At 58.1% G+C, this 23,210-nt stretch overlaps 1 protein-coding gene across 4 annotated transcripts in view; it reads right to left on the bottom strand.

The window, feature by feature from the left end:
* Window positions 1-9,660: 9,660 nt before the first annotated feature.
* The window catches only part of TFEB (transcription factor EB), a 51,140-nt gene continuing 37,590 nt past the window's right edge, over window positions 9,661-23,210 (bottom strand). For 3 of the 4 annotated variants that reach the window (XM_012773259.3, XM_012773260.3, XM_012773261.3), the window contains exons 2-9: window positions 16,973-17,231; window positions 16,642-16,896; window positions 15,379-15,459; window positions 13,339-13,459; window positions 13,193-13,249; window positions 12,581-12,656; window positions 11,838-11,985; window positions 9,661-10,818 (exon numbers count right to left, since the gene is read on the bottom strand). In XM_012773259.3, the coding sequence (XP_012628713.2) occupies window positions 10,339-10,818; window positions 11,838-11,985; window positions 12,581-12,656; window positions 13,193-13,249; window positions 13,339-13,459; window positions 15,379-15,459; window positions 16,642-16,896; window positions 16,973-17,209 (1,455 nt within the window). In that variant the 5' untranslated portion in view covers window positions 17,210-17,231 and the 3' untranslated portion in view covers window positions 9,661-10,338. Of the gene's footprint in view, window positions 10,819-11,837; window positions 11,986-12,580; window positions 12,657-13,192; window positions 13,250-13,338; window positions 13,460-15,378; window positions 15,460-16,641; window positions 16,897-16,972; window positions 17,232-20,746; window positions 20,857-23,210 lie in introns of those variants that run through there. The other variant, XM_076003366.1, reaches the window with a different exon arrangement.

Here is a 23,210-nt window from a genome sequence, read left to right as displayed (position 1 = left end):
ATTTCTACCGCAGGTCTTGGAGTCTGACAGCCTGAATCCAGATCTGCCACTTAACTGGCTGTGTGACCTTGAGTGAATGACTTAACTTCCCTGGGTCCCTGTTTCTTCACCTTCCACAAGGGGAGCAGCTGAAAGTCACCCGAAGGCAGGTGTGGAGAGTAGGGTGCAATGGCTTAGGGTACCCTTCCGTGGGGGCTGTGCAGGGTGGTAGAAGAGCCTCAAAGAGCCCCAAAGTCTCCCTGACCAGCCCTGGGATGGGGCTGGGGGGCCGCAAGTCACTGATTCCACAACTGGGGGGCAGTGCAAGAGTAAGTGGGGCTCCTCCCACACCCGTTGTCCCCTCTTGCATCTGCCTTCCCACTTGCCCACTTTCCATTCCAGAAGTTTCCACCATGAGGGTCTAGCAGGCTTGTCTGAAGAAGGGACTAATTAAACCTTAATTGACACAGCACTAATTAACTTCTTAATTACACGGAACCACATGATTAGCCACGCAGCAGACACTAATTGTTCATTATGAAGCAGCCCCCTCTGTCTCCCTCCCCTTTCCTAGGACCCACCAGCTAAGGCATGGGGGGCTGTCAGGAGGCAGCGGCCCCACCCCCAGCCCAGCCCTGAGCCGTCCTGCTCCCAGAGAATGGGCTGGAACAGCTCCCCCTGTGCCGGCCTGAAGCGAGGTGCCCTTCCATGACAGCATGGACGGTGACAGCGTCTACCATCCTGAGCACCTTAGATCTGGCCTCCGCAGCCTTCCTCCCTCGGATCCTCTGGCCCAAATCAGGACTGGAGAATGTGTTCTAGAGCCCCGAGTTCCTGGGGAGGCCGGGGCAGGCGCAGCCTGGAGAGTGGGAGGGAACTGGCCTCTTCACCTGGGGCTCAGCTTGCACCAGTCACCTCCCAAGGCACAATGGAGCAGGCCTTTTCCAGATGAGGAGAGAGAATTCGAGAAATGCGCCCAGGAGGTTCACCGGGCCAGTGAGTGATGTTGCCGGGTCCAAACGTGGCTCTGTCTCCAAAGCCAGGCTGATCTCCACTGGCCCTGCTGCCTCTCGCAGAACCCCCAGACTCCACAGTGTTCGAAACAGAGACCCGGCTGGGAGGGGGCCCTGCCCCCGCCATGCAGCCCCTTGCCCCTCGGCGACAGGACTTAGACTTACTGTCTGTACAGAGCCAGGAGCCCGGCCCCAGCCTGGGTTCAAATCTCGGCTCTGTCCTTCCTGGTAGTGTGACGCTGGGCAAGTTACTCAACCTCTCTGTGCCTCAATTTCCTTTGCAACGTGGAAACAATAATAGTGCCCTCCTCGGAGGCGTGCTGTGGGGATTGGACGAGCTAATGCATGGAGAGCCAGTGCTGCGATCTGCAATGGAGGCTGTTCACACCTCCCAAACACTGTCTGGAGCTTTCCGTCCCCTGTCCCCCCACCTGTCTCCCACCCCTCAGGTCCTCTCCTCCCTCTAGCCTTGGGGCCATTCCCCGCAGCTCCACCTTCCTTGTCTCTAGAAGGTCACCTCCCTCTCCTGAGGTGATGCCCCCAGGTGTGACCCTCTCTTGTACCTCCCCACCCGGCCTGTTCTGGTCCCCCTAGGTGGCCAAGCCCCACCTGGCCGATGGGGTCACACAGAAGCCTGCCGCAGGTGTGGGCAGGAAGGGGACTGACACTGTATGGTGACCACACACACATCTTGCTCCTCCCAAGACAGTCCCAGTTGTCACCTGCTGCCCTCCTGTAATTATTAATGGTGTCCCCTTCCAATTTCAAAGACAACACAGGACATGACCTCTCGCTGCGTTACTCCCCCGCCCCCCACGGGCCGGCTGCTGTGACAACTGCCGTACACAGCAATCCGGGAGGAACCTCCGCCCGGGAGGTCGTGCGGTCACCTCCATATGATGGAAGAGGAAAAAACAAAGGCGTGGGGACTTCCCTGAGCCCCCACGACTAGGAAGGGGAGGAGTTGCGATGCTAACCCCCACACAGAGGCCGGGGAAGCCGGCACCCCGTGTCCTCCTGCCCTGCCCACCCCTGCCCTGCGCGGCAAGGAAAGGGCCATGTGGGTGGCAAGGGCTGGCGGCTGTGGGCTGGGGGGGACAGGAGCTCCACTGTGGGGAGCGCGTATGTCTGCCGCGTGTGGAAAAGTGCGCTGCATTCCGGAGAGCCAGGCCCGGTCCCCAGGGCCAAGGTGCCCGAGCAGGGCGACCCACCTCCTCCCCAGCTGGGTCAGGGCCCGGCTCCTGCTGGGGGAGGGGGCAGGAGAGGCGAAGAGGCCGGGCTCTGGGCCCCGCCCTCTGCGCGCTGTGGGCAGCGCCAGCCACCCGCACCCCCCGCCGGGTCCCTGGTGTCGCTGCGAGAGTCGCGGCAATTAGGTCAGCACCCTCCAGATGCTCGCCCCTTCTCATTAGCTGCAAACTGTGACAGTGTCGCAAGGAAAGCCCTCTGGGTGTGTTTCCCATCTGTTGCTCTATTTCTGACATCTGCTCGTCCCACCTGGAATCCTGAGCCCGCCTCTCCCTCTCTTATCCAGGCCCTTCCTGTCCCCGGACAAGTCGCCAGCTCTCTCTGCACCGTTTCCTCCTCATCGGCAACGTGAGCGGACGTCCCTGGACGTGGCGGTCCTCACCTCCTGGGGTCCACAGGGGACTCTGGGATCATTCGCACACGGCGCTTAGCACAGGGCCCGGGACACAGTCGGGACTCAAACGCTGGCTACCGGGCTCCCTCGAGGCCCAGCCCAGAGCCCTCTTCCTCCAGGAGGCCCTCCCTGACCACCCCAGCCCTAGGTGGGCACGCCCTACCCGCCTTCCGTTGCCCACTGCTTGGTACTCGCCATCCCCTGAGGTGCATCCTTCGGCATAGAAGCACACTTGCCCTACACCCACTGGGGCTAACTGAGCCAGGCGCTAAGTGCTTTACATCCGGTGGGTTCTTTCTTTCTTTTTTAAGTTTGTTTTGTTTTGTTTGAGACAGGGTCTCACTCTGTTGCCCAGGCTCACTGCGGCCCGAACTCCTGGGCTCCAGTGATCATCTTGAGTAGATAGGGCACAGTGCATGCCACTGCGCCCAGATAATTTTTTAATTTTATTTTTGTAGAGACAGCATCTTGCTATGTTGCCCAAGGTGGTCTCAAACTTCTGGTCTCAAGCGGTCCTCCTGTCTTGGCCTCCCAAAGTGCTGGGATTACAGGTGTGAGCTACTGCACCTGACTACATCTATTAACTCATTTAACTTTACAGTATCCCTATGGGGTAGGTACACTGTTATTATCCCCATTTTACAGAGGAGGAAAATGAGGCATAGAGAGGTTAAGTAACGTGCCCAAGGTCACACAGCAATTAAAGTGATGGACTCAGGCCAAGAACCCAGGCAGTTAAACTCCACAGCCCATGCTTTTAATCTCTACCGTAATTGTAGGATCGATTAACCTTTGGGGTGGGGAGGATGTACACATGACAAGTACCCGTTAGCTCTGTGGAGTTTCCATTTTCACTTGGGGTTCCACACCAGTGCCGTGGTGTATGTTCACAGCATGTGTTCAGGGTGCATGTAGAGATGTGTCTGAAGACTGCGTGTTGCATGTACAGAAAGCTTGGACACCACAGGGACAGCGCATGCACACATGTCCAATGTATGTGCATCTAGTGCGTGCCGCTGTAGGGCGTTTGCAGAAGGGCATGTCACACTCCTTTGTGTGGCTGTCATTCTGCCTCAGCAGCAGCTAAGTGCTGGGGAGGGAGGTGGAAATTGAGATGCCAAAGCCTGGAGCAACTCCATGACAAGTGCCCCATGCTGCCCAGGCTTCTTCCTCCGTGACATACTGAGCACTGTGTGTGCATGGACTACGAACATTGCGTGGCCCAAGCATGTGCACACACGCACACATCTATGTGTGTATGCCAAGTACTCCTTGCATATGTGTGTCAAAGTGCATAGGTGAATATTTGCACAGTGACTTTGTATGTGTCTTTTGGTGCACAGAGGATACATGTGACCTGTGTGTGATAAATATGTATACATGTGTACCCATGTGTGTTTACACAGTGACATGTATATGTGCATGCATACATAAGAGATGGAAAAGTAAAGAGCTGCGTTCCAGTCCTGCCTCTGTCACTGCCTAGCCGTGTCATCTTGGACAAGTTACTGAATCCCCCAAGGCTCAGTTTCTGTGTCATGACATAGGAATAATAATAGCTATCTTGGAAGAGAGTGGAGAGGATTGGAGCTCCTAGACACGAAGCACAGTAGGTGCTCAGGGCATGTGCACTATTTGAGACTGTATGTGTGCACATGCATGCGTGCATGCCGTGCAGGCCGTGTACATGGAGCTGTGGATTTGCAGAGTGTGGAGGTGTGGAGGGGGCGTGATAGGTGAGCATGCATGTGCGTGTGCCATGTGCACACGGGTGGTGTGTCCAGGCTGTGGAGGGGCATATATGTGGGGGGAGGGGTGCACACTGGTGTGACCATGGCATGTGTGACCATGTGTGTTGCACTCCATGCGTGCATGGGGTGGGGGCCCTGTCATGCTAGGCGAGGCTGGAGTTGAGGGGCCTGGCTGGCCGAGGGGGTATCTCTGCCTGTCAGTCCCGAGGTGGGTGGGGGGCACCCTCTCCAGTGGTGATTGAGCCCCCGCTCTCCCACCAGGCCTGCCAAAATACAGCGAGACAGGGTGTAATTACCGGCACTTACCGTGGCCATTACCCCCCTCGCCGCTGTGCGTGACACACGACCCGTCAGCTCAGCGTTCGCACCATTAAGGGGCCTCATTAGCATCCCGGCTCAGAAGCAAAATTACCCTCACTGCTCATTTCAAGATGTCATCAATTTTAATTTAGGGCCCAAAGATAGTACAATGGGAAGGCCCTCCCCGGCCTGCCGCACACAGAGCGAGCGAGGAGAGGTGGGGGAGGGGCTGTTGCAGGGAGGGGAGGGAGGGAGAGGAGGGACCAGGCAGGGAGGGGGAAAGACAGGGAAAGATGGGGCTGAGCGAGGAGAGGAGGAAAATGTTGATCCCCCCCAAGAGAGCCCCCAGGCTAGAGCCTCTGCTGGCACCTGCTTGAGAGGGAAAAGGAATTGAGGGCACAGCGGGGACAGGGCCGTGACCCGCCCACCCCCTCTCAGGCCATCTGGAGGCTGAGATGTCTAGAGCCATGAGTGAAATGCAATGCCTGGCCCTCCCTTCAGTTATGCCTTGAATGCTCACAACCACCTTGGGAGGTATATATAGCAATCCCCCATTACAGATGGGGAAACTGAGGCACGGAGAAGCTCCATTACACATCGAGCCATGGCAGAGCCCACATTTAAATGCAGGTCTGTTTGGCTTTGTCGTTCCCTGCCTTCCTGACCCAGGACCTGTAGCCTTGTGGAATCATCTTCCAGTTAACAGGCCTGGGAGCGTGGGCAGGGGCAGAGGTGGCTGCCCACCCAGCCTCATCCACTGCCAGTCCCACGGTGCCCTCTCATCTGCGGGCCCTGCAGGTGGTCCCGTTCCTCAGGCCTTTGTACACTCTGTGTCCTGTGCCTGGAATACCCCTCCCTCTCTGTCCACGTGCCTTCCTCTGCCCTTGTCCCTCATGAGCCTGCTCCCTCATGACCCAGCTTAACATCACCTCCGCCCCTTTCTCCAAACCCACACCGAGTCAGAGTCATTAGTGCCGGCTCCCACGTCTGTCTCCCTGCACCCCCTGCACCCCCATCCCCCAGGGACCAGCTCAGACAGAACCGGGCTGGCCATCCACCATCCCCAGCACCCTGCACGGGGCCAGCTCAAAGTGGGTGCTGAGGGTTTGCTGAGTGAACCAGTGCCCGCTTTGCTCGGCAAGCCCACAGCAACCCAGCAGTCTCCTGCCCCCAGCTGGAGTTCCGCACTGTTGTCTGGGCAGAAAGGAACCATGGAGGTCTCCCCATCTCCTCATGGAGGTCTCACATGAGCAGCGGGAGCTCAGGATGAGGTGGGTGGGGGCTCAAGGAGGGCTATTTCAGTCTCTCCTATGGCACAAGAGGAAGAGTTTCTTCATTCAATGTTTGTTGAATGACTGCTTGAATGTATGAATGAATGAATAAATGGGGGAAAAGCATCTTTCCCTGGACACTTTTAGGTCCCTTCAGGGACAGAAAGCTTAGCTATTCCCTCACCAGGCCTTGCAGTAACTTGAACTGTCAACACTCCCGAGGCGTTTTCATTTTACAAGCAGAGCCTGGACACTCTCCCCACCCTGAAAGAGCCTCTTTTGGAAAGAGGGCAACCTCACAGGCAGCTCCATAGACCTCTGGCCAGTGGAGATTTTCCAGAAGGCCTGATTTGGGAGGTACGGGAGAGGTTGTCCTCATCTTCTCAGCATCTCCAGCCAGCTGCCACCCCAGCCTGTTGTATCTCACAGTGGGCCTCAGTTTCTCCAAGTGTAGAGGAGGAGGCCACAACCCATGTCCCAGCTCTTCAGGCCACTGTGTCGTGAGGCTTGGTGACATGGCTGCAGGAGGAGGGCTGGGCCTCGGGACCCAACAGGCTGCAGGGAAAGCCCACTAACTGCGCCTGCCCTCAGCCCCGGCCGAGTCCTGCCTGCCCGTCCCCCTGCCCGCAGCTCCCCAAGCCCTGCAGCCACCGCAGGGGTGAGAGGAGAGGGAAGGGCCCCCATCCTGAGCCCCGTGACAGGGTCCTCGCTGGCGGCAACTGCCGTCCCCGGCCTCACAGAAGACGGATCGCTCCCTTAATCACTCTGGAAAAGAACCCCAAGCCGATATAATATTATAATTAATTAATTCACTAAAAAGGTATTAAATTTCTCTCCCCCCTGTGGATATTATCTGAATTCATTGACCTTTAGAAAAATCACCCTCTAATTGTAACCAGGTCCAAAAGCATTTGCAGCCCGTCCCTTTTACATTAATAATATCTTCCCGGACTCGGCTCTGCTGCTTAAATATTGTATAAATTCCACTGCCCCCCTCGGAAAGGAGAGAGCGAAGAAAAAAGAGGAGGCTGGAGGAGTCTGAGAGGGGGGTGGGGGCTGGACGCTGAGAGGTGAGGGTCCCGGGAAGAAAGGGGGCAGGAGGTGCATGGGGAGGGGTCTGGCCTCCCCAGCCCGGCCAGGTGCTCCTAGGGTGGGAAGGGGTGTGAGTTTTGTGGGGGGCAGAGGCCTGAGCATTAGACTTAGGGTTGGTTTTTAGGAGGCTGTGTGTGTGTGTGTGTGTGTGTGTGTGTGTGTGTGTGTGTGTGTAAAAGATCCACAGTGTGTCCCATGCAAGTCAATGGCCCCAAATAGTAAAGGAAGACTCTCTGACTTTACAGGGCCATGGGCAATGGAGTCCCAGGCAGGTGACTGAGCACCTGCTCCCCATGCAGGCTCTGGCCCCCCAGATGTCCTGTTCTACCAGTGGTGGTTCAGGCTAGGAGCAGATGCAGCTGACACCTGGAACTTCCCTCGACTGAGGAGGTGGGTGCTTGGGCAGAGAGAGCAGCTAGCAGGACAGACAGACACAGGAACTGCAGCTGAGGACAGTGGGGTCAGGGGCAGGGCCACTCTGTGTCCTCTACCAGCACCACCTCTGCTCCCTCAGCACCCCGGGTAGGAGCGACAGTGCTTGCCCCAACCCCGGCCTGGGGCTCTCCTGGCTCCCTGTCCCCTTGTGCCTGCTGTTTGCTCTCAGGCCCCAGGGGACTTTCTCGCAGAAATGAAGGGGCTGGACAGGTCCACCCTGCTTTCACACCAACCAACCGCCCCACTCTGCCTTTTTTTAAAAAGAATCTTCCCCCATGGACCTGTCACCCGGAAAGGTGGTGTCCACCAAATGAAGAACATGGCGGAAGAACACATTTCCCTCTTGTTTAATCAGAGATATCCACAGCCACCTGTCTGAAGCCGACAGAGCTGATGTCCCAACTCCATTAGGGCCACAAGATGAGGATGGTGCAGCTGCGTCTCAGATATAGGACACTTGCTGGTGGCTTATTGAAATGCTGGAGGCAGCACCAGGGCCATCCTTAACCAAACCAACTGGACTGCAGGAGCCCCAGGCAGGGTGCAAGCCACCCAGGCAGGCAGCTCGGAATGTACAATGAAGCTGAGACTTTCCCAACCACCACCAGCCGGGGCAGGCAGTTGCCTGGTCCTGGCCCAGGGGCACCCTCTTGTGGACAGAACCCCACTCACACCCTCGGTCCTGTCTGTCCAGTGTGCCACTGCCACTGAAGGGGGGGGGCAGGAAGGCAGCAGGCAGGCGGACGGAGAGCCAGCAATCTTGCAGGGGCTGCCCTCCGCTCCAGTGCGGAATCCTCAGGGTGAAGTGGAAGACCAAGTGGCTGGGACAGAGAGATTTCTCCCGGACCCCCAGCCCCTCCCACGCCCAGGCAGCCCAAGCCTGAATCATCAGGTGTCTCCCAGCCAGAGTCCAGCGCTTGCCCCAGAATGGGCTTGGCCAGAGCTCCCAGGGCATGCGCAAGCCCCAGGCAGTGGGGTGGGACCTGGAACTGGAAGGAGGCACAGACTCCACAAGGTCATCTGCGGCTCCATCTGACCTTGAGATTAATCCTGCAGCCTCTGCCAGCCAGGCCGCCAGCAGTGCCCACGCCGCCCGGCCCCCTTTCCTTCTCTCCCCTTGCACATTAATTGCTCCAATGTTGATTTGATCTCCTGTTCTGCACAGAGGAAATTGCCCTTTTTGCCACTTTCATCCTGAGATTTTTTTTTTTTTTAAACTAGGCCCTTTCAGCCTCTTAGAGGCCAGGGAGGGGAGGTCTCGTTGGCCTCTGCCTGAAGACACTGGAAAATCAAAGAGGGAGCCAGACAGTGCCTAGTGCCCGAGGAGACCCCTCCCCCCTCACTCAGACACCTGGGGCTCAAGCAGACACCTTGCTGCCCCCCAGCCCACATACCCACCCTGGGTGAGATCAGAAAATCCTGGAATCTTGGTGCAGAGGCCACGGGGACCATGATGTCTGGGTCGCCGCCCAGGGAGAGGAGCTGTCAGCCGAGACAGACAGTGCTGGAGTGGAGCAGGGGTAGGGCCCGAGTCTTTCACACCCACCAGCGCCCTGTGCGCCTGTCTCCTCCCAAATAGTTCACATGGGTCCCTCTCCCCAACCCATAGGACGCCCTCGGCCACCAGGAAGCCTGTCCTGCTAGGGACACTAAGGACAGAGAGCCGCTAGCCTGGCCTCCAGGGCGGCGGCTGGAGTTGGGTGTCAGCCCCTGGGAAGGGAAGACATCCGGGAGGTCGCCACTAGAACTGGAGGTTGGGGAGAGGAGAAGCATGCCCCCCACCCTGGGCCCAGGGTACCCAAAAGCAGCAGCTAAGGACGGTGGACTTGGTTTAGGAGCACCTGGTCAACCCCCACATCATCACCTGCTCCGTCGCGGGCCACAGCTGGAGGCGCAGGACCAGCGTGGCAGCAGCGCCACCTTGTGGCGGTGAGGAGGGAGTACGCCCCATCGGCACCCAGACCCAGAAGTGAGGCTGCGTCTCCCGCCTTCTGGGGCAGGGCTGGGGAGTTGGGGGGACCAGGCGACGGGCTTATTCCCTCTTCTCTGTACCCCACCCCCACCCCAACGCCCCTCAAGGAGCATCGAACTCTTCTGAGTCCAGAAGGGAGCCCATTGGGTTGAATCATTCCTGGTTGTTGTCAGCCCCAGACCCACTCCAAAGAGACAGGACAAGCAGGTACAAAGCACAGTGTTTACTAAAGGCACAAAGTGGGAAGTCTGGAGGGGGCTGCTCTTCCAGCAGTGACCCCACACTCTAACCTGAACCCAGCTGTCCTGCTCTTCCGGCCACCCCCACCCTCACACCACCTGGTGGAGAGCTGTTAGCACCGAAGGGGGTGGGACCCCACCTGTGGGAGGGGGGAGGACCAGGCTGGGGGATGGGCTTATTGCCATCTGAGTCCCAGAAAGGCAGGCCCGGGCACCCCCAGACCAGCCGCTGCCTCAGAGAAGGAGCTTCTGGAATCCTCTGCTCCAACGTGTCCTTCATTGGTGGTGACGGGGGGATCAGGCCCAGAAGATGGGACCCCCCCCACTAGGAGTCCTCTTCTTACCTCTAGTACACCTGCCCCTCCTCCCCCCCATGATTTCACCTCCTGGAGCCAAGTTGAAGGCCTACTCCCTCCCAGCCCCATCAAGAGGGCCACCCCAGAGGGGGGCACTGAGGTGGGGGGGCTTCTCCTGACCCCACAGGCTGCCAGGCAGGCACTAAGTCCAAACAGGGGGCCAATGGGGAGTAGTGAGGCAGGGCAGGTGGCTAATTCACACACAAGTGCAGCCTGAAGGGAGGGAGGGGGTGCCCCAGCCCTCCCAGCCCCCAGGCCGGCCCCTGTTCCCTGGCACAGGGGCAGCCAGGGTCACAGCACATCGCCCTCCTCCATGCTGAAGCTGCTCCGGCGGCTGCTGGCCTTGGAGGCCTCGGGGGACATGGTGGATAAGAGGGGGTCGGAGGCCAGCGGTAGCAGGGAGTCGTCCAGGAGCATGAGGTCCAGATCCTTCTTGGACAGGTTGGGGAAGGGGGAGCCATGCTCCGGCCCCAGGGCTTCGGGGTAGCCCGGGGGCCCCTCGTCTTCCCCTCCCCCAAAGCCCAGGCTGTGGCTGAAGTCCAGGTGATGGAATGGGGACGGTGGCTGAGCAGGCGGGCCCAGCGGGGCCTGGGGAGGCAAAGCCGGCAGCGGCTCAGGGTCAGGGACCTCGGCACCCAGCATCAGGGTCTCCCCTGGGCCCTCTTCGCCGGGCAGCTCCTGCTTCACCACCTGCTGGGCCAGCTCGGCCATGTTCATGCCCGACGGGGAGGTGGTGGGCAGGCCGTGCACGCGAGCCTGCATCTCCAGCTCCTGCAGGGAGACAGACAGAGGGCTGGGGCGCACAACCATAGACACCAGCTGCCAGGCCACCCTCCCCACACCTCCACCCCGGCACTGGGCCCTGCCTTCGTGGCACCCAAGGCCACGAAATGTCTCTGCTGGGAGAAAGCATACATAGGGTAGCTTCTGGAGTCTAGACCAGTGTTTTTCAAGCTGCAAGTCGTAACTCATTAGTGGGTTGTGAAACCGCTGTACTGAGTCTTGACCAGCTCTTTCTCTATTTTTTCCCTAGTTGAAATAGGCTTGTCTAGACTAGCCTGGAATAGAAATTATCAGGACACATTGCACCTATTAAGAATGAGTGTTCCTTCATGAAATTTTGATTTTTCACTTTGAGTGTGACTCTGTGTGTTAGATTTTAATGTAAATCGTATTATCTGCCATGAGAAACAGAAAAGCTTAGAAGTGTCAGTTCCAATCGCCTTTTGTGGAGAGGACCAGCCTCAGGTCCAAAGAAGACAAGAGGCCCTCAACACAGAGCCAGGACTAGAACTGTCTGTCCAGCTGGTAGAGTTGACTCCCCCAAGCCCTTGTTCTTTGGTTTGCCACGTGGTGACTGCTAGCAATAGCCACCAAATGATTCTACACTCTGCCTCCCAGGCACATGGTGGGCCTGCACTTTCCTGCTCCCTGGAGGCTGGATGTGGGGTGTATTTGCATGGGTCAAGCACATATAAGTAGAAGCCACATGTGGCACCTTAAGAGTGACACATGACTTTAAGAGCCAGCTCTAGATGTGCCTGTCTGTCAGCTTGGGTTCCAGAATGAGGGTCTCACAGAACAGAAGCTCAGCTGGTATTTGTTGCTTTAAAGGTGCTAGGGATTGTTTGTCACCAAAGCATAACATCCTGACTGAGACATCCTCCTTCCCCATGGGCATCATTCCTGTGTCTCCAACTTCAGAAGTGTAAGGACTGCCCCTGGGGTCAGGAGCCAGGTCAGGGTCAGGGGATCAGAGCTACCCAAGAAGTCCGAGTTCAGGACCAGACCTGGATACGGAGCCAGAGCTGCTTGTTGGTCATCTCCAGGCGCCGAGAGTGGTTCTCAAGCTCCCGGGACTTCTGCAGGTCCTTCTGCATCCTCCGGATATAATCCACAGATGCCTTGAGGATGGTGCCCTTGTTCCAGCGCACGTCCCTGCGGGGCCAGGCCAGGCAGGGTCAGAGATGCGTGCTCAGAGGAGTGGCCAAGTCTTTGCCTCTGATTTGGTGTCAGAGCCTATGTCGCCTGCCCCAGCCTTGCCCACCGACCCCAGACCTGGCCACTCCCTATCTGTGAAGGAGGCTGATCTCAGTTTGCACAGAACAGGCCCTCCCAGGTGGCTTCCGTTGCCACCACCCACCTCTCTAAGCACATGGAACCGAGCAATTTGGTGCAGGGTCCTTCCCAAGACCACCCAAACCCAAGCCTACCCTGGGCTGTCAGTACTCCTCCTGCCCCTCGACCACCTCTCTCCTATCTACCAGTCCAGTGCCCTTGAGGAAACCTTCCCAGTGTGACTCTTCCTCCGGGACGCTTCCCTCGACCCCAGCCTCACTTCCAGGATAGAAGCTCATCTGCCTTGAGCTTCCTGATTTGGGAGAGTGAGGGATCTTCTTTTCTCAAATAGATGATGAGCTCTAGGAGGGATTCTCTTCCCAGCCTAGCAGCTAGCATGGGGCTGGGGGCAGATCGTAGTTGTCAGCTCCTGCCCACCCCGGGCCCCTACCCTCCCGCCCAGAAACCTGCTCACAGGTCATTGGCCTTAGGGATCAGCATTCCCAACTCCTTGATGCGGTCGTTGATGTTGAACCTCCGTCTCCTTTCGACTAAAGGTAACAGGGAGCAATTAGAGGGATGGAGACCCCCCCTGGGGAGAAGCATCTAGCCCAGGGAAGGGCACCTCAGGGGCAACCTGCAGCTCAGATTTAGCCCTTCTAAGAAGTAAAGGATAACCAAAAGATTGGCATTTCTACAGAGGCGAGAGGGCGAAGGCCAGATGCAATTTAGGGCACCCTGAGGCAGAACCCCCTGGTTAGGCTGTTAGCACAGCGAAGCTGCCTGTGGTGGGACTCTTCCCCACTGCACAGAACTCCGTGGCCCACGTTCCACACCTTAACCCAGAAAACAATCTGATAAACTGGGGTTTCGTCACTATCCCGCCCCAGGAGCCCCTCTCCCAGCCCCTCCTAAAGAGGACTAGAGGGAAGAGAACAAAATTGAGCCCAGCCAGCACCAGCGGGAGGGCTTGGGGCAGTTGGCCTTGGGTAGGGAAGCCTTCCTAGAACTGCTCCGGGTCAGGGAGTGGCTGTCTGGCTGCCCAGGTGAGAGCAAGGAAGCAGGCGGGGAGAGGCGCAGGACTCACTTAGGTTGTGATTGTCTTTCTTCTGCCGCTCCTTGGCCAGGGCCCGGCTCTCAGCATCTGGAGGCCGGGGAGAAGGAGAAGAGCTGGGCGCAGGGTGGGGATGAAGGACGAGGGGACCCGGGGCACACCGAGAGACGGGGCAGTACCTGTGAGCTCTCGCTTCTGAGTCAGGTCGGCCGGGCAGGAGCTACTGGTGACTCCCACCAGGGAGGCTGTGACCTGGGGGTCGCTGCTATACACGTTCAGGTGGCTGCTAGACAGGGGCAGCTGTGGGGTGAGACGGGGAGAATGACCCATCATCCCAAGAACGGCGGTTCCTTGGGACTCCAGGGGCATCAGACTCACCCTAGGCCCCTTCACCCAGCCACGCAAGCTGAGGTCTGCAGAGTGCAGGGCTGCCTGGGATGCAGCCCCTCCCCTCAAGGAGGATCAGACAGTGATAAGTGCGGATCGGATTAGGCCCTAGGCATCATGGAAGCCGTAGGGCGGAGGCCGAATCAATTCTGGAGTTTCTGGAAGGATTCCTGGAGGGCGTGGAACTCAATGGAGTCCTGAGCAGAGAAGAGAGGAAAAGTACTACAGGCTGGGGGACGAGCACAGAGTGCGGACTGCTGGTGTGCTGTGGGCAGGGGCCAGAGACTCGGCTGGATCTCAGCTGCCCTGTTTGACTTGCAAAGACAGTGGGGTTTTGGCCGGGTGCTATGGCTCACGCCTGTAATCCTAGCACTCTGGGAGGCCAAGGCTGGAGGATCGTTCAAGGTCAGGAGTTCTAAACCAGCCTAAGCAAGAGCGAAACCCCCGTCTCTACTATAAATAGAAAGAAATTAATTGGCCAAGTAAAAATATATAGAAAAAATTAGCTGGGCATGGTGGCGCATGCCTGTAGTCCCAGCTACTCGGGAGGCTGAGGCAGGAGGATTGCTTGAGCCCAGGAGTTTGAGGTTGCTGTGAGCTAGGCTGACGCCATAGCACTCTAGCCCAGGCAACAAAGTGAGCCTCTGTCTCAAAATTAAACAAACAAACAAACAAAAAAAAACCAAAACAAAGACACTGGGGTTTTGGAAGGGACAGTCAGTGGAGGTTTAAGCAGAGGCCTGGCAGAAAAAGATTTGAGCTCTGGAAAGATCTCCCCAGCTCCTGCCACAGAAAGACACAGAACAAATCACAGGCCCAGACCCCACCGTGAACTACTAAAGCCACCAGACACTTGCACCCTCCCTCCCTGCCTCCCTCCCTCCTCACCCCTCACTGGCCCTGCTGGCTGCAGGTTTGGACTCAACTGGTCCCAGCCAGCTCCTGCTAAGCCACCCAGCAATGTCACCAGGGCAGTGGAGACTGAGAATCAACTCCTTGACTCCCCACCGCAGGAATTGGGGACTTCCCCCCGGTGGCACGGGCTGGGGCCGGGATCTGGGGAAAGGAGGCCCAGGGCCTCCAGAAGGGCGTGGGGCAGGGCACCAGCGATTCTACCTGCCCAGCGGGAACACTTGTCAGCCTTGTGCACGGCTCGCCCTCAATTCCTTGCCTCGCCCGATATTCCCACAATCGTGTGGGTAGATAGCATCCCCCCCATTTCCTAGTTGAGAAAATGGCTCAGAATGTTTGAAGGACTTCCCAAGGTCACAGCGAACGCCAGAAGCCAGGCCTCTCGATTCCAAGCCCAGCTCTGCCTTCCCGAGTGCCACCTCACCCCTGCCCAGGAGACCCAGAGAACTGGTCACGCTGCCAGGCAGCTGCCAGAGGAAGGGGTCTTGTGGCTGGGGACAAGGCCAGCCCCTAATCACTTGCCCCACAGAGTGAGGGACACAGGCCTTTGCCTGAGCAGCCCTGGGCTTGGTAGAGGAGAGAAGCCAGCTCCCCAGAAGAGCTCATCAGCTCCCGGCCTCCCTGTGGACATACCGCCCACGCCGACCCCCACAACACCCCCTGCCTCCCCTCGGCTCCCACTCCACGCAGAAGGTCTCCCCGACTGCCCCAGCACCTCTCAGCCCTCTGAAGCCCCATGAGATGCACACAGGCTGGGGCACATCCTTCTTGAGCCATAATTCTGCTGGGCCCTTGTCACCTACAGAAAGATGCCAGCTCTGCCCGGTGAGGATCTGTCTCTAGCCCTCAGGCTCAGAGCCACTCTGGTCCTGTGGCCCCCGCCCCCCGTCACACTCCCACCCGAGCCTGGCCAGGAGTACCGTGTTGGGCATCTGCATTTCAGGATTGATGTAGCCCAGGACATCGTCCAGACGCATGATGTTGTCGATGACATCATCAAACTGGAAGACAGAAAGTCCACCTGGGGAGGGCGCACCAGGAGATGGGCAGGGGGAGGGGGCATTGAAACAGCCACTGACCTGGAGGGACCTTGGAGCGCACCTGGCCCAACCTGCTCCTCTGGGGGAGGGGGAAGCAGACTGAGTGAGAGAGGAGCTGTCCTTGTCTCACTGGCCCCAAGGCCAGGCCAGGGCTCTTCTCAAGGAGCCTACCTGCCCAGGGAGCTTCCTTGCCATACCTCCGGCCTAGGGCTGTGCGGGTGTGCTGGGCTGCCCTGTGTGAGCCTCCTGCTTCTCCCTATCAGAGCCTTCAACAGCAGGGATGCTGTTTCCCCTGTGAGGCTGGGGCTCCCCAAGGACAGGGCTGTGTCCCCCCTCAGACTGAGGGTCCCTGAGGACAGGGCTGTGTCCCCCTCAGACTGAGGGTCCCTGAGGACAGAGCTGTGTCCGCCCTCAGACTGGGGCTCCCTGAGGACAGGGCTGTGTCTCCCCTCAGACTGGGCTCCCCGAGGACAGAGCTGTGTCCCCCCTCAGATTGGGGTTCCCTGAGGACAGGGCTGTGTCTCCCCTCAGACTGGGGCTCCCCGAGGACAGGGCTGTGTCCCCCCTCAGATTGGGGTTCCCTGAGGACAGGGCTGTGTCTCCCCTCAGACTGGGGTTCCCCGAGGACAGGGCCATGTCTCCCCTCAGACTGGGGCTCCCTGAGGACAGGGCCATGTCTCCCCTCAGACTGGGGCTCCCTGAGGACAGGGCCTTGTCTCCCCTCAGACTGGGGCTCCCTGAGGACAGGGCCGTGTCTCCCCTCAGACTGGGGCTCCCCAAGGACAAGGCCATGTCTCCCCTCAGACTGGGGTTCCCCAAGGACAGGGCCGTGTCTCCCCTCAGACTGGAGCTCCCTGAGGACAGGCCCGTGTCTCCCCTCAGACTGGGGCTCCCCAAGGACAGGGACGTGTCTCCCCTCAGACTGGGGCTCCCCGAGGACAGGGCCATGTCTCCCCTCAGACTGGGGCTCCCCGAGGACAGGGCCGTGTCTCCCCTCACACTGGGGCTCCCCGAGGACAGGGCCATGTCCCCCCTCAGACTGGGGCTCCATGAGAACAGCACCCCTGCCTCTGCCGTTAGACCAGGCGTCTCAGGAGCACAGCAGCGGGCACCAGCTCTGCCGCTGGCCTCCTCGCCACTCACCTCGCGCTCGGGGTTGGAGCCAATGTGCAGCATGGCCATGGGGCTGTTGGGAGCACTGTTTCCTGCTGAGGATGACAGCACGTGTCCAGCCCGCACCCCCGGGGAGGCGGCTGGCGGGGGCTTTGGGGAACCCTGGGCGGGGCTGATGTGGGCGGCAAACTTGTTCCCGTAGGTCTCGGACAGGTACTCCCGAACCTTCTGGTGCTGGGACTGCTGCAGATGGTAGGACGTGGGATTCTCCAGGTAGGACTGCACCTGGGAGGGGGAGAAGGTGAGGGCTCTATTGGGGGCTGGCACCAGTGGGGTGGGGACAGGCCGGAGCAGGCCCTACCTTCAGCACCTCCCCGGGCACAGGTGGCGGTGACTGGAAGTGGACGGGGGTGTTGATGGCCGGCGTGGGCGGCCCCCCCAGCTGCTGTTGCTGCTGCTGCTGCTGCTGCTGCTGCTGTTGCTGCTGCTGCTGCTGCATGTAGTGCATGACGGCCTGCTGCTGCATGCGCTCCCGCTGCTCCTCCTGCTGCGCCTGCTCCCGCATGAGCTGCATGCGCAGCCCGATGCGCGACGCCATGGCGGCTGCCGGCGCTGGCTCCCTGTGGATGGGGGACAGGCGTGTGAGGCGCTCGTCTTCCCCAGAGCACAGGTGGGATTGCACCCATTGTACGGGGGAAGACACTGAACCCTGAGAGGGGAAAGGGTTTGCCCAAGGTCCCTGAGCAAGCCGGTGACAGAGCTGAGACAGGAACCCAAGCTCCTGGCTCCTGGAGCAGAGCTAGAGATTCTGTCGTCTTCATGGACTGCTGCTGGTCAGCTTCAACCCCTGGAGTCAACCTGGACTCCTCGCTCTGTCTCGCTGCATGTGCTGACCGTTAGATCAGACGCATCCTCCTCTGCGGCCTCCGCTGCCGCCACCACTGTGGGCCCGGCCCATACTATGTCTTGACTGGATTCCTGAAGGAGCCTCCTAATGTTCGCACTCCCTCCTTCTGTCTTGCCCACGCCATTCTGCTTGCAACTCAGTAATGATACAGATCCTGTTAAAACCTAAGCCAGATCCTGTCCCTCCTTCTGCTCAGAACTCTCCATGGCTCCCACTTTACTCAGAGGAAAAGCCGAAGTCCTTAACCATGCCAGGAAGGCCCTGTATGACCTGTCCTGACCTCATGCTCCCCTCTGACCCCATTTTTCCCTTTTCTCCCTCTTGCTCCATCTGTTCCAGCCACACCTACCAGCCTCTATGCAATCTCTCCAATACCCCAGGCATGCTCCCACCTCAAGGCCTTTGCACCTGCCATTCCCTCTGCCTGGAATGCTCTTCCCCAGATGCCATCATGGCTCACCCCTTCACCTCCCCCAAGGCTCAAATGTTACCTTCCATGACCACCCTGTCAAATCGGCAAAACCCTTAACCCTCACGCCCCCACTCCCTATGCCCCTTCCCTCCTATTCTCCTCCATATCACTCATCACCATCTTAAATACTATACATGTTTGCTTAGTTATTTCATTGTCTGCCTCTTTCTTACTAGGAATGCAAACTCCCTTGAGGACAGACATGCTGTCTGCCCTATTCACTGCTATACCTTTGGCCTCTAGCCCAGGGCCTGGGATGTGGAATGTGCTGAATGCATACGTGAGGAATGAATATTGTGTATGAGCCAGGCACTGGGGATCCCACTGCGGTCCCTGGGTTCATGGACCTACAGTCAGTACACGAGAAAGGCAAGTCCACAGGCAACTATAACCCTGTGCAGGGAGGGCCACGTCAGGGCCCCTGGTGCTCAAACTCCTGGGCTCAAGCGATCCTCCTGCCTCAGCCTCCCGAGTAGCTGGGACTACAGGCATGCGCCACCATGCCTGGCTAATTTTTTCTATATATTTTTAAGTTGTCCAGCTAATCTGTTTCTATTTTTAGTAGAGACAGGGTCTCGCTCTTGCTCAGGCTGGTCTCGAACATCTAAACTCAAACGATCCTCTCCCCTCGGTCTCCCAGAGTGCTAGGATTACAGACGTGAGCCACCACGCCCGACCCAGCCCTGATCTTTTATGGGTCTCAGTGAGACAGGTGTGACTTAGGCTCCCAAGCCTAGTCTGGAAGGTAGAAGGACAGGGCAGAATAAGTCCCGTAGCTGAGCCCACTCTATTTCTAGTTCACTGAGTGACCCTGGGCAGACCGCTTCCCCTCTCTGAGCCTCCATCTCCGCATGCACAGAAGGAAAGGGATGGGCCCTGTGATTTCTAAGGTTCCTTCTACTGGGATAGGCTGAGACTCTCTAAGAGGTGCAGTGCTCCTGGGGGTGCCCCAAACCCCATGCGGGTCCTGCAGGGGCTGGAGTGTCCTGTCTTGGGGATATTACAAGAGGCAGTTTGACTTCGTGGTTGAGCAAGGGCTTTTGAACAGGGTAGGTCTGGGCTTGAGTTCCAGTTCTGCCACTTCTTTGCTTTGTGACCTTGGGCAAGTCACTTAACCTCTCACTTTCCTCATCTATAAACCGTTTCTACTTCAGAAGACTGGTGGGAGTGTTAAATGAAAATACGTCTTGCACAGCGCACACCACCTGGTAGGCTGAGTGCGTGAGACACGGATGAGCACGTGACGGGCAGCGTGAGCCGGCCAGCATGGACCAGGGGCCAGAGCTGTGTCCCAAGCTCCCGAGAGTGAGCCCCAGCCCTCTGGGGGTGGCGAAGGAAAGCGGCACAGGCTGAAATGTTCCGGCCAATGCTAGACACTGGACTTGGTCAGCACTGGTGAAAAGTACTGGGAATATTCAGCAAAAACCACCAGATCATAGAAATAATAACTTGCACACATTTGAGTGTGCGTCAGGCAATGTTCCAAACGCTTGCATCTCACACAGCCCTATGAGGTGGTTTTGATTATTATTCTCCTTTTATAGATAAAGAAAACACAGAGACACAGGGAGATTAAGTGTCTTGCAGCGAGGACGGAGCGGGACCCAGTCCCAAGCAGGCTGGTCCCTGAGCCCACGATGGGGAACAGAGGGTCTCCCTTCAGGGCTGGGAAGGAGCTGGTCCCAGGCTGCATGGCCGGTTGATCCCGGCCCGGAATGGAGCCCAAGCCACCTGACTCCCAACCTGGGCTCCTTCTGCCGCAGTGGCTTCCCTACAAGGCAGGAAAGTGTGCGGTAGCCCTCACCTCACCTCCCGTCCTTCTCTGTCCCCCAGGCCATGCATCAGTGAAGGGGCTGCCTCAGCCCCATGGGCCTCTCTGCCCAGCTGCCAACAGGACCGTCCCCAGAGAGAAAGGAGCTGACGCCCTCCCCACCCCTTCTCCATCCCGTACCCGGGACACAGCTGCAGCCTCCACCCATGCCTTCGCCCACCCCCTCCCCTGTGCTCCTGCAGGGGGTATCCCCGTCTTTGCACACTGCCCACCACGCACACTAGCCCTACAGACCTCACGGGCTCTGACCCCAGCCCGGCCCAGCCCCTCGCAGCTGCACCCCCTACACACGGCGCTGGGCAGCCCCTCCCCCTCAGGGACAATCTGGCTTCAGTTGGCTGGCAGGGAGCAGGGGGGCCAGCACCGGGCCTGGCAGTGCCAGCCGGCACAGGGAGGGCTGGGGGAGAACGGGCCCCTTGTTTCTCTGACAAAGGGCTGGGTGCCTGGCCTGTCCCGGGCTAGAGCTGGCTTTGCTGTGAGGAGACGCTGTGCTAGGCCTGCTCGGCCTCTTGCCGGCTGGGCCAGCCTCAGTTCCTCCATCTGTCAAATGGACTCAGGAACTCCTGCCCCACCACCTGCCTGGAATCTGTAGGAGCCTCCTCCCAGGACAGGTGTCAGGTGATTGTGAATAGCGAGGAGTCTGCAGCCTCAGCCTGTGGCGTGTGTTCTGACAGGGCAGGGTGGCATGCAGGGCAGAGTGAGGCTTTCCCACTCTCTAGCCATCATTGGCAGGGCTGTCACACCCCACAGAGCTGCTCCTGCCAGCAGAGTTCGGCCTCTTCCCTTGCCCCGGTCCCCGGGCTGAGTCGCTAGGAGTGTGGTCTGGGTGGGATGGGCGTAGGGTTAGGGGAGGGACTTGGGGGGATCGGAGGGCGAGGGGGATGGTCCAGGACACGCTAATTCCCACCCCAGCCCCCAAGCGCACCTGCTCACTCTCAAAGCCTGAGGAGCCACTCGCAGCCCCCCTGGCGCCCAGGGTAGCCAGGAAAAACTGAGAGGAGGGATATGGGAGACTTCAGGCCCGTCTCCACCGCCCGGACGTCCAGACTCACCACGCCTGGAAAGGAGCCACAGTTTAGCAATCAGTAACACCGGGGGCCTGAAGTGCAGACACCAGGGACGGGGGGGGGGGGGGGGGGGGGGGGTTTCCCTGGAGAAGCTTCTCTCCTGCCCCAGGGGAGGGGTCTGACGCCCCTGAGAATTGCTGCCCCTCCCAAAGTGCACGGCCAGCTCCATCTGTGCCCTCTGGACCCCCCAGCTTCCTCCCACTGCTGCCCCCACAGAGCCTGTCAGCTAACCCCGCCTCAGCCCTCAGCTCTGTCTGGCTTCCAGCTTAGTCACGAGCAAAATGAGCTTTGCAGTCTAACAGACTCCCTGCCCATACTGGCTGGGTGATTTTGGAAAGCCACTTAACCTCTCTGTGCTTTGCTTTCCTCCTCTGTAAAATGCAGCCAATAACAGCACATGCCTCATGGGGCCATTGTCAAGATTCAGGGTGACACAGCGAGCATGTGGAAGTCACTTCGCAGGCCCTTAGGCATTTGATAATGGGGGGGGGGGTCCTGGTCTCCTCTGAGCAAGGCTAGTGCTGGCTTCATCTAGCCTCCCCCCATCAGTCATTTACACCTTAGTGCGAACTAACTGGTCACAACTTTTCCTGAGGGAAGATGTAGACAGAGGGAGAGGAGAGACAGGGAGAAATCACTGGGCTCCGTGAGGGAGAGGTAAGGAGAAAGAGGACTCCAGAACAGGAAAAGCCTCAGATACAGGAAGGAAGATATCAAAGATATAGTACTGAGTGGAGAAAGCAAACTGCAGAATAAAAGGTACAGCCTGAGCCCATTTAGGCAGGAAATGGGTACATGTGCAGAAAAGACTAGAAGGATCCTACTGGGAGCTGAGTGCTTATGGAATGCTTGCCATGGATCACGGCTGGCTGATGTGCTTTTCAAATATTAATTCATTTTTTCCCTTCACAATGGCCCATTGAAGTGAGGACTATTTACTGTCCCCATTTTTCAGCGAGGAAACTGAGGCACAGAGAGGCAAAGGAACTTGCCCAAGGTTACAGAGCTGATAAGTAGCAGAATGGAGATTTGATCCAGGCAGGCTGGTTCACGGCCCCCATCTTTAACTATTATGCTGGGCTCCCACAGTACGCTTCAGAGTGGTTAGCGCAGGGGAGGAGAGAGGGGAGGGGCAGTGGGGCGAGGGGGGGGGCAAAGAGGGGTTTCTGTAGTTTCTAGTTCCACTGATGAAGCACCTAGCTCTTATGATGTGACTCCGTGTGACACATGTGATTCTCCTAATGCAGGGGAAGGGAAGCAGGGCAGCTTCTAGGTTTTGTGAGGGGCCCAACTTGCTTCCAGTCACGTCCAAAGGTGGGTCTCCAAGGGGAAGGCATCCCCCAGCTCCGCCCAGTCTGGCCCAAGCGCTGCCCTGCTCAGGGCCATGGTTGTCAGGCCAAGGACCAGCCAAGGACCCCGGGTGAGGACGCTGAGTGGCCAGCAGAGGCACAGAGCCAGGGCCAGCAGCCTCATGCCAGCTGGAGCTGGGGGCTCCAGCCCTCCCCTATGGTCCCAGGCACGAGCCCTCGGCAGGGACACAGTCTTCATGCAGCGCCCCTCAAACAGCTCATAGCTGAGGCAGGTCCCCGCAGTCGCCTGTGGAGCCTGAACTGCCCTCTAGATGATCCTTTAGAAACGGGAGCAGGAGCTGAAAACACATCTCCCCCATGACGTACCGACCCCACTCCTGTGGATACACCCAACAGAAAAGCATCCGTGTGTTCACCAAAGCACTTCCACTAGAATGTTCACAGCAGCACCATGTACAGGAGCCCAAACTGGAAACCACCCAAATGCCCATGAGAGCGGAATGGATAAAGAAGTTGTGGTACATCCACACAACGGAATGCTACTCAGCAATGATAGCAAGTGCACTATCGCTGCACACGATACAGATGACTCTCGCAGACTATATGCTGAACAAAAGAAGCCAGCAAAATACACACAGCACGCTCTACGTACATACAGTTCGAAAACAAGCAAAACAAATCGACTGTGTTAGAAGTCAGGATTCTTACTCCCTTGGGGGAATGCCTGGGAGAGACAGGAGGATGGCTTTGGGGGGGTGGGGGGACTAGGAATGTTCTGCAATTTGATGTGGATATTGTCATGAGAGTGTCTTGTTTATAATCATTTGTGCAGCTCCTCTCTTACAATTTGTGATTTTCTGTATGTGTTATACTCTCATTAAAAAAAAAAATCACACAAGAAGGAGGGCAGACCTTAAATAGTTTAAGAGTTAAGCAAATTACCTTCACCAACGCTCCCCCTCTCCCAAGTATGTCTACAGTTTTAAAATGCCTTTGGTGCCAGGTACCTTCA

The sequence above is a fragment of the Microcebus murinus genome, chromosome 5 (genome assembly GCF_040939455.1).
Source record: "Microcebus murinus isolate Inina chromosome 5, M.murinus_Inina_mat1.0, whole genome shotgun sequence".
In the NCBI taxonomy this organism is placed as follows: domain Eukaryota; kingdom Metazoa; phylum Chordata; class Mammalia; order Primates; family Cheirogaleidae; genus Microcebus; species Microcebus murinus.
The sequence above is the reverse complement of the archived record's forward strand: the minus strand, read 5'-3'. Positions and strand labels throughout refer to the sequence as shown.